General features: G+C 35.5%; 2 protein-coding genes across 2 annotated transcripts; one reads left to right on the top strand and one right to left on the bottom strand.

The window, feature by feature from the left end:
• The first annotated feature begins 2,704 nt into the window (after positions 1–2,704).
• Positions 2,705–5,897, top strand: LOC116844426 (reticulon-4-interacting protein 1, mitochondrial-like). Its single transcript, XM_032815925.1, has 8 exons — positions 2,705–3,167; positions 3,527–3,767; positions 3,863–4,008; positions 4,083–4,232; positions 4,307–4,596; positions 4,684–4,878; positions 4,965–5,145; positions 5,233–5,897. The coding sequence occupies exons 1-8, from the start codon at positions 3,120–3,122 to the stop codon at positions 5,434–5,436; spliced, it is 1,455 nt and encodes a 484-aa protein (XP_032671816.1). The 5' UTR covers positions 2,705–3,119; the 3' UTR covers positions 5,437–5,897.
• On the bottom strand, positions 4,598–8,883 carry LOC116844427 (flap endonuclease 1). Its single transcript, XM_032815926.1, has 8 exons — positions 8,562–8,883; positions 8,284–8,386; positions 8,015–8,181; positions 7,776–7,885; positions 7,509–7,712; positions 7,207–7,425; positions 6,900–7,082; positions 4,598–6,155 (listed from the first exon to the last, which is right to left on the bottom strand). Exons 1-8 carry the CDS (start codon positions 8,641–8,643, stop codon positions 6,081–6,083), a joined length of 1,143 nt encoding a protein of 380 aa, XP_032671817.1. The 5' UTR covers positions 8,644–8,883; the 3' UTR covers positions 4,598–6,080.
• Positions 8,884–10,612: the final 1,729 nt, after the last annotated feature.

Below are 10,612 nucleotides of genomic sequence, written 5' to 3'. Positions count from 1 at the left end.
CCGCTGCGAAGAAGGAGCTAAAGGCCATTCCTGAAATCGATTATTACAACTGTTTCGAAGATTGGAAAATCCGTTGGAATAAGTGTATTATATCAGGGGGGGATTACTTTGAAGGGGACGAAATTGATTTGCAAGAATAAATAAAGAATTTTCGAAATAAATGCAATGTCACCTTACTTTTTGGACACAGTAGTATATTGAAGTTCTATAACCTATGTTTAAAATCAGTGCGTGTCTTTCCATTAACCTATAAAGAACATTTTCTTTTCGTAGCGTAAAACATGTCAAATTTCGTGCCAAATAAACCGTTTTTGCGGGGAATTTTACTGCACTACTTTATTCAGAAGAAATCTGCAGCTGAAGCACACAGAATTCTTGTAGAAACCTATGGTGATCATGCTCTGTCGGAAAGAACATGCAGAGATTGGTTTAACCGATTTAAAAATGGTGATTTTGATGTTCAAGATAGAGAACGCAGTGGTGCACCAAAAAAGTTTCAAGACGAAGAATTGGAAACATTACTTGCTGAAGATCCATGTCAGACGCAATCCGATGTTGCAAAATCATTAGGAGTTGATCGAACAACAGTTTCGAAACGTCTGACAGCATTAGGAATGATACAAAAGGAAGGATCTTGGGTGCCATACGAACTGAAGCCGAGAGACGTCGAACGGCGTCTTGTCACGTGTGAACAGCTGCTTCAACGACAAAAAAGGAAAGGTTTCTTATATCGTATTGTGATTGGTGATGAAAAGTGGATATACTACAGCAATCCCAAGCGTAAAAAATCGTGGGTTAAGCCCGGCGAAGCAGTAGCATCAACGCCAAAGCGGAATATCCACGGTTCCAAGCTCATGCTCTGCATTTGGTGGGATCAGCTGGGGGTAGTGTATTACGAGCTGCTCCAACCCAACCAAACTATCACAGGAGATCTCTATCGACGACAATTGATGTGTTTGAGCCGAGCATTGAAAGAAAAACGGCCGCAATATGAGCAAAGACACGATAAGGTGATTTTGCTGCATGATAACGCTCGACCGTATGTCGCGTCACCGGTCAAAACATACCTGGAAACGCTGAAATAGGAAATCCTACCCCACCCGCCGTACTCTCCAGACATTGCGCCTTCTGATTACTATTTATTTCGATCGATGACTAACGGCCTGGCTGAGCAGCACTTCACTTCGTATGAAGAAACGAAAAAATGGATCGATTCGTGGATAGCCACAAAAGAAGTGTCGTTTTTTCGACGTGGAATTCAAATGCTGCCAGAAAGATGGGAAAAAATAGTTTTCAGCGATGGGCAATACTTCAATTAACTTGTTTTTAATTATTTTTTTTAAATAAAGGATTTATTTTCACAAAAAACGGCGAGAACTTATTCACACTCCCAATACGGGAGCGGTGCACTTGGACACGGTGCATTTGGACACAGCCAATCACAGCACCGTGTGATTAGAGACATTTGTAGGGTCCCTTGGAACAGCCACTTGTGATTGGACTGTGTTTAATTGCCCCGTGTCCAACTGATATACACCCTCCCAATACATACGAAATTATGACATAAATCCAATATTATTATAGGTTAATGTTTACTACACGTGAGATTACTAATATTTCTTTTCATTAATTTAATATCAGTAAAAGTGTAACAGATCATTTATTCATATATTGATATATAAGTAAAATGATAAGCGTTAATCATTAGAATAATAATTACGTACCTACCGACTTTTATCTTTTTATTTCTCTTGAGGACAAAGTATCACCTCACGTCGCCATGAAGCTAATCCGATTACTGCTGAGACAGCTTTTACTAAAATCTGATTAAGCTAGGGAATTTTTTGAAATGGGTCAATTGAGTACGGGTGGGACCCGATTGACCACAATACGATTAGACACAGATTGTAATGATTGGTTCGACCTAGTAATTCACTAAGTAATTCTTTTCATCAGTTGGTTTGTCCAATCGTACCGTGGTCAATCGGAACGTTCCCATTGAGTACCACTGTTCAGTCGGATTTCCAATCCGACAACTTATCGTAAACACCCATTATTCTTGAAATAGCTGCGCAGTAAAACTTACGTATACGCAACTAGTTAGAGAATCGAGCCCCAGGGCCCTTATTCTTGAAATAGTTGCGTACCGTAAATTTTACTGCGCAGCGACTTTATGGTATGATTAAAGCTGCGCAGTAAAACTTACGTATACGCAACTATTTCAAGAATAAGAGCCCTGGGGCCCGATTCTCTAACTAGTTGTATATACGTATGTTTTACTGCGCAGCTATTTTATGGTATGATTAAACCTGTCCTAAAACTACGTAAGTAAAACTTACATATACGCAACTAGTTAGAGAATCGAGCCCCTGGCCTCATGCAAGATTCACACCACGCCCGACGTCCGATGTACGACATCCAATAAAAGAATAGCTTTCTAATGGAGAATTGAATTCTATATTAGAAAGCTGTTCTTCTATTGGATATCAGACGTTGTACATGGACATCGTCCGCGGTGTGAATCCTGTATCACACTGCGTCGATGTCCGACGTAGCATCGATATCCAATAGGAGAACAATTGACCAATCACAGTCGAACATTCTCCTCACATTCGACTGTAATTGGTTAATTTCTTAAAGTTTAAGGCTTAAATCACCTATTTAATCACCTATTGTAGAGACTTATGTGAATCGGGATTTATAAACACTCACGTGTTTCGAGTTGCACAACGCCGAACGCATCCGTTACATTATGCATCCGGAATCAAACAAATTGTGCCATTATACTACATGGCGCGAAGTAACCTACAACCTGAAATTACGTCGATGACGAGGATTTAAGGAACAAGTTGTCCCCGCGAAAGTGACATGTTGACGCATCGGTCTGTTTATCTGATTAAAGGACATTGACACGCGTCATCGTTCTAAGATGCCTGCCAATCTCTCGTTCTTCGCGGCACGAACTTAATATCTATTTCGAGTCGCACGCAATGCGTTAATCGTTTATTTATAACGCGTTGCTGTGCCGCTTTTTCAACCACCGTTTATAAAGTTTCGAGATTATGTTATCGTAAAATGTGTTAAATATTTTGTTTTTTCTTTGTTGCCGTACACAAGTTATGGACGAGATTTGGTTTCATCTCTCCAATCAGATCGAATCGTTGCAGGTAATTGGATCTTTTTCATATGAATATTTTTCGCGCGCGCGAGATCGTCTTTTATGTAACATTTAAATTCGTAAAATCTGCTAAATAATTGAAGAATCTACTATTTTATAAGACAGTAATATTTTAAATTTGACAATATATTCATAATTTGTTATATATTATAATTTACATTAATTATATGAAATTGTAAAATTTGTAATATATATAATATACATAATTATGTAAACTTTTTATATTTATTTTAGTATTATGCATACATAAAATTATCCTATTTAAAAAATTTGATTTGATGTAAATAAGTTTGTATAAAATATATTTATATAATTCTTGATATCACACAAAGAAAATTTTGTAAAAAGGTTCAAGCATCAGTAGCAGCTCAACAAGGACAACAATGGTGCATGCTATTGCTGGCTCAATTTCGTCACCTTATTCAGCAATTGTGTAATGAGGAACACACACAGCATGCAAAAGTTGCTGCACTGCGTGTAGCTACTTCTGTACAAACTACTTGGCAAGATATTCAATTCCGCTTTCATAATACCCAGTGGAATACAATAGACCTTTATCGCCAACTCGCAGCTTTATGTGCTAATAAAGGTATATCAATTATAGTAAGCTGTTTTCAATTTCAATATATTCAATATTCAATAATTTCAGTGTTTAATAATCAAATTTATTTTTATTCTGTCCAGTATCAAGGAGGGATGCAATGTTTTGCATATCAGGTATAGCTGTTGGCACAATAATAGGCTATTATATGGGTATCAATATGAAACTGCCTCTCAACTGTTACATGCATGTAAAAGCTATAGTTTGTTATCGTTATGATGGTCTTGAGGTATATTATACACAATGTATTCTCATTAAATTTCTCGCACGTAGACATTACCTTCACTTCCGTCGTAATTATAGAGTGTGTTCATCATGGACGACATTGAAATACCAACAATCATAAAGCCGAATGAGCTATTAATCCGCGTTCGCGCCGCTTCAGTTAATGTTGTCGATACGAAGATATGTCATGGTTACTCTAGGATTTATAGGAAATTACTTAACTCAGGAGTAAGTAAGCTATCTCATGAGTTCCAATGTGCAGCATAAAATTGCAACGTTTAAATGAATATATATGTATTCAGAGACAGAAAGGACTACCTATAACTTTAGGAAGGGATTGCGCGGGGGTGATAAAGGGCGTCGGATGCAATGTTATCGATTTCAATGTCGGAGACGAGATAGTTTTAGCCGTGCCATCGTGGGCTCCTGGCACGATGGCGGAATATATAATCGTTCCAGAGATGCAAGTAGTGAAACGGCCTAAAACCTGTACCTTTGAAGCCTGCGCCAGCCTACCATACAATGGCTGCCTAGCGTGGGATGCTTTAGTAAATAGATCAATCATCAAGGAGGGCAACGCTAAAGGAAAGCTGTAATGTTCTTAACATTTATTCTTGCTTTTTCTTTGTAAACTCTCATCTATGACACCAATTGACATGTTAATGTTACGTCGTTACAGTGTTTTTATTCACGGCGGGAGCACTCCAGTCGGTTGTATCCTGACGCAACTAATTAAATTATGGGGTGGTCATGTGACAGTCACATGCAAAGAACAGGCGGTGCCCGTGATGAAGACACTAGGCGCCGACAATATCATAATTATAGACGAGAAAGATATTGAGCAATATCTACAATTAGGTTATTTACGCGATAGGTACGAAAATCTAATATAATGATAGGTCAAGATTACGACATTCTCAGTCACACAATGTCACATTTATATTTATATTTTTGTCGTAGATTTGACGCAATTTTTTATACCGATAATAATCAACCGTTTGAAGAACGCATTCTGAAGAAATATTTGAAGCCTAACGGTTCCTACGTCTCTACAGTTCCCGAACAATTAAAGTCGGATTCGTTAGGGTTTATATGCGAAACTATATTTGCGGGATGCGTCAGAGTAAAACTATTAGTTCAGGTACGCTTGAATTCGTTTATATATCGGCAATTTAAAGTAATTCAACAAAGATGGATCGCTCACATCTAGACATACTTTCAATTGCAGTACATTTTTGGATTCAACATGCATCAATGGAAGGAAGGCGCGAAATTGAACGTTGCATATCTGCGAGCCCTATGCGACCTAGTCGACGAAGGTCATTTGCAACTGATCGTGGGCAGAGTATACACCCTGCGTAATTTTGAGTGGGCGTTATTTCATGTTTTAGACCCAAATTCAATCGGTAGTACGATTATAACGCTTAAATGATATTTTATCGTTGATACTAAAAAACTATTCTTCTGTATGTAATATCATAGCGTAAAACATTGCTGTGTAATCATCACCGCACATTATCAACAGACACTCGCATCATGGCAAAACAGAAAACTAGTAGTTAAAAAAACTTTTTCAGTGCGGAAATAAAGACTGACAAACGTAATGCAATTAACAAATAAATCGAACGCGAACGAATAGTTTGTTCTTTTCAAAATTATCGCTGATAACCGTTAATAAGAGTAAAGAGATATTAACGACAATAAAATGCAACGATAAATGATAGGAAACGAATGCGAGAATCAGGTTATTGTGAAAAATTTTTATAAAAATATGCGTGATTATAGAAAATCGCCTCTTTTGTCACTTGTTACGATGAAATTTATCATGTAAGGGAGTATACATTTTTTTGTGAATATTACACATATATTTTACGAAATAAATAGAAAAAATTATGACGTTCAATACATCTAACCTATATAATTCAATGTAAAAATTTATAAATGCGAGAGATGCATCAAAGCGAGATAAAATTCGAGATAAAAATTCGAGACAATTGAGGAAGTACATCTTACGTAAGTAGAATTTACGGGATTGGCACTGTAGTAGCATTCCCGTTGAATCTTATGACATTATTCTCATTTCGGTTTACCACGGAATTTGACGTTAGTCGTTGCCTTGGCTTTTTTGGCTGGCGCCTTTTTCTCTTCTGTCTATATAACAATGTGAAGGATCATTTAATTTATATATGAAATCTAGATATAAAACTCGCGTGTATGTATAAATTAGGTCAAATTAAACAAAAAGTTCCTCTAAAAATCGCAACATGATAGAAGAATTTTCTGTAGAGTTTATGATGTACATAAGAGTTTTATATCTTATCACCAGGGTTGGGTAGTAACTAGTTAAAAAGTTAAAAGTTGAAAAGTTAAATAGCTTTAACTTAACTTAGTTACATTTTTACTCTCTTAACTTCTAACTTAGTTACATTTTATCGGTAACTATTAACTTTTAATTCAATTATCTTGAAGTTAACCATGCCATAAAAGTGTTGCGAGACATCGAAAGACTATTCAGTGCAGGAGAACTCATTTTCGACAATCTTTGAGGAAAAATGTTCGATAAAAATTTCAAAAAAACTTTATTATTTAAATTTAATAAGTATCTTTAAATAAAACATTTCCAAATAAGGTGTATATTTGTTTTTTTCGTTATTTGTAAAACTGAAACCCTAAAGTCATGAAATGAAACAAATTTAATTTTTAACTTTTTAATTACTTTTTAATTTTTTTTTTATTAACTTTTAATTCAATTAATTTCATTATAGGTTAACTTTATCTTAACCATGGTTAAATTTTCAAAGCCAATAACTTTAACTTAACTTAGTTAAAAAAAAAGTTAATTTACCCAACCCTGCTTATCACCCTGCATATCTGTAATATGTTTGACAAATATACCTTTCGCTTCGTTGGAGTAGAGTTTGGTAAAACTTTGAAGAACGAATCGAGTCTACCTTGCGTAGACGTATTTCGAGCCTTGTGAAGTTTCTTGGAGCCATTCCTAACTCGCTCCTCGTTGAACTGCTTGTCGCCGCACAGGAACTTCACCAAACCCTCTTCATCCGGCTCGAACCACTTTAACTAATGAAATGAGAAAGAAAAGACTGAAGACAGAAAAATGAAAAGATTTCTAGTATATTGTAAACTTACTTAATGATACTATATGATTTATATAAAAGAGTAAAAAATTATTTAATACAATTACCACAACATCATCAGCGTTTGATATTTCTGGCTCTTGAAACAAAAGTCTTGCTTCTTTGTAATTCCAATCCTCTGGCACAGAAAATTTCTTGGTATCTATATTTTCGATTATTTTCTCGAGAGATCTGTGATTCTTTATCAATTCTATTGCTCTCTTCGGCCCAATACCTTTGATACTGCTGGTATAATCGCAACCCAACATGATGCACAAATCAATGAACTGTAAGTGACATGCTATCTTATAGCTAGCAGTCGAAAGAGATAACACTGTTATTGTTAAGTAAAAAATGAAAATATGCGAACCTCATTGTGATTCAATTCCAAACTTTCAAGAACCTTATCAAAGTGAATTTCTTGTACAGGCAATTTTCTAGCCTCGCTAAAAGTCAAACGACGAAGCAGTACATTGCAGCCAAAAGTGAGCGCATCCATATCCTCTGTAGCAGTAGCAAAGACTTTACCAGCTTTAACTAAAGCAGCACATTGTGCTTCAGCTTCGCAAGGAGCCTACATGAAAGATATTGATCATGTCAATTAACAAAAAAACTATGAATTCACCTAAATGCTTACATCAATATAGGGTATCCCCATTAATTGAAGCAATTGCTTAGCTTCTTCAGCATGAGTTTTTGTCACTTTGACCAATCTTCTGTTAAATTTATCTATAGCTTCTGTATCTCCTTTAATTAAAAATAATATTGCAGTGAAAATTCTCTATGATTTTCTTCATAAAATATAATAAACTTCAGATCATTTTAAAGATAATTAGAGTGGTATAAACATACACATATTTATATAATTATTATTACCATCTTCCTCTGCAGCTTGCAAAAGTTTTTGTGCTTCATCTCTTCTCTCAGCTCTTTTAGCTAATTCCCCACCCTTCAAATTTGGTGGTTTTCCATCAAACACATATACAGGCTTTATCCCTTGTTCTACCAAGCGTATAGTACGATAAAATGTACCCATTAGGTGACTATCCAAAATTATCTTTGATTAGTATTTGAACATATATTTTTTTGTAAAAAGTCAATTTAAAATTCAAGGCAGAGAACCATTGTATAATAAGAAAATATACCTAGTTGTTTCACCATCTACAGTAGTTAGTTGAGCTCCTTCACTGCGCACAGCTATGAGAAATTGATACAAGCACATGGACGCATCGATAGCTATTTTGCGACCTGAAATAAAGTCAAGAATTTCAATATATCAAAAACTAATAATAAAATCACGTTTAACGACACAAAATACGTTGGAAAGTATATTCGAAGAAAAGTTGTGGTTAACTTAGTCTTATCTAAAAATATAGAATTAAATGATACACATGACAGAAAATTCACGACAAAAAATACATACCAAAATAATGTTTCAACTCTCGTTCTTTTATAGCTTCTGGAGCTATATCAGCTATTAACTTTGATAATCCTAAAATGCCCATATTGATTTAATGTTTATTGTGCATGTAGAAAAAATTATAAACCTTCACACGGTAGACATTTTCTAACAGACGATCTGCTTTTTCCCGCCAATTTGTGCAATATCTATCTTTGGTCTGTTCTTTTCAACTGCACTGCTGAACTGGTGCAATAAGTTAGAGTGAGAAAAAATATAATTGTCTCACTTTTTTTGGTCTGTTCTTTTCAGCTGCACTGCTGAACTGGTGCAATAAGTTAGAGTGAGAAAAAATATAATTGTCTCACTTTTTTTGGTCTGTTCTTTTCAGCTGCACTGCTGAACTGGTGCAATAAGTTAGAGTGAGAAAAAATATAATTGTCTCACTTTTTTTGGTCTGTTCTTTTCAGCTGCACTGCTGAACTGGTGCAATAAGTTAGAGTGAGAAAATATATACTTGTCTCACTTTAACTTATTGCACCAGTTCAACAGTACAGCTAAAAAGAATAGACCACTAGGGCAGACAGTGCAGTATTCTGTTGTACTGAGTACCGCTGCACTGAGGAAAAGAATAGCGATGATGACGTCATAAAGTCGCCGTAATTGTTGAAAAGAACACTTTATGGCTCTCGCAGTCAGCGCGATGCGCGACATGACACATGATATGCGATGAGCGATATCCAGTGAGCATACTGGTATTCCGGAAAAGCTGTACGCTCATTGGATATCACGTATCGCATATTGCGTGTCGCGTCGTAAATCGCGCTGGCTGCGAGAGCCATTTGGCTGATATTTCACGTGTCGTACGACAAGCTTTTCGGATACGTTTATTGGTTGGCGAATAAGGTATTCTAGGTTCCCTGTTCGTCAACCAATAAACGTATCCAAAAAGCTTGTCGTATGACACGTGAAGGGTGCGTTCGCTTTGAACGCTTATACGCTTTAAGCGCTTATAAATATCGCTCACGTCGTTTACTTTGGCGCTATAAGCACTTAGAAACTGCATATTGACGTCATGTGTGACGTCATAACTCGCGCTTACATTCACTTCTTCTATCGAGGGGTGCGTTCGTTTTGGACGCTCACATACTTAAAGCGCTCACACTTATGAGCGCTATTTTTTCCCGGTTACTTTGATTTCTAAGCGCACTCATCGAAAAAATCAAAACCGTTTCCTTTGGCTGTTGTAAGCAATTGTGAACGTAAAAATGGAGGATAAAGATAAGGAAATTGTTTGTATATTTGCTCAAATACTAGTTTCATTAGATGTTTTTGATGATAACGAAACAAATAACTTATATAAAGAATAATTAGAAAAGTATTTATCCGTAATGATTGAATCAATAAAAAAAAAACAATACCTTGGTTAAAAAACTATGTGGAAGTGATTGTACCATTATACAATGATGAAGTATTTAAGTCACATTTTAATAACTTTTCACTTTATAACTTTTGTTTTATTTAAGATCAACGATTTTAACTTTCATATAATATTCATGTTTTATACAACAAAATATGAAGATTTAGGTAAATTTATGAGAAAGTCCGTTTCCTTCATCAAATGTATTACTAGTTGCTGAAATATTACTTATTTTTTTTTAAATTACTGTTGGACAGTGCTTTATTACTCAAAATAAATATGATTTAATAACAAAAATAATAAATTTTTATGAGAGGTGTCCTAAACTTACCTGTTTCTACACGTTTTGCCTCATTTAATGTAACAACAAGTGTATACATTTTATTATTTGTAACGTCTTGCAGAGTTACTCTGGTTTTGTTACTCTCGTTGGAAGTCATTTTGAAACACTATTTCACTTTAAGGTTTATATTGGAGGTTAGATTGCGTCGATGAAATCAACGCAATCTAACTTATCGTTCTCTTTGGAAAATAAGCGCTTATAAGTGCTCACGCCTTTACTGCCCTACCTCGATAGAAGAAGTGAATGTAAGCGCGAGTTATGACGTCACGCATGACGTCAATATGCAGTTTCTAAGCGCTTATAGCGTTAAAA

This window comes from Odontomachus brunneus, unplaced genomic scaffold (genome assembly GCF_010583005.1).
Source record: "Odontomachus brunneus isolate Ranch 3 - 2012 unplaced genomic scaffold, Obru_v1 Obru_scaffold_041, whole genome shotgun sequence".
Lineage (NCBI taxonomy): Eukaryota > Metazoa > Arthropoda > Insecta > Hymenoptera > Formicidae > Odontomachus > Odontomachus brunneus.
Note: the sequence above shows the minus strand (reverse complement) of the source record. Positions and strands in the feature narration are given on the sequence as shown.

Coding starts and splice junctions, on each gene's coding strand:
- LOC116844426 (XM_032815925.1), top strand. CDS start 3,120: ATGGACGAGATTTGGTTTCATCTCTCCAATCAGATCGAATCGTTGCAG. Junction 3,168..3,526: donor ATCAGATCGAATCGTTGCAG/GTAATTGGATCT, acceptor TTTTGTAAAAAG/GTTCAAGCATCAGTAGCAGC. Junction 4,233..4,306: donor GGAAATTACTTAACTCAGGA/GTAAGTAAGCTA, acceptor ATATGTATTCAG/AGACAGAAAGGACTACCTAT.
- LOC116844427 (XM_032815926.1), bottom strand. CDS start 8,643: ATGGGCATTTTAGGATTATCAAAGTTAATAGCTGATATAGCTCCAGAA. Junction 7,713..7,775: donor TGGGGATACCCTATATTGAT/GTAAGCATTTAG, acceptor TCTTTCATGTAG/GCTCCTTGCGAAGCTGAAGC. Junction 7,426..7,508: donor TGGAATTGAATCACAATGAG/GTTCGCATATTT, acceptor TGTCACTTACAG/TTCATTGATTTGTGCATCAT.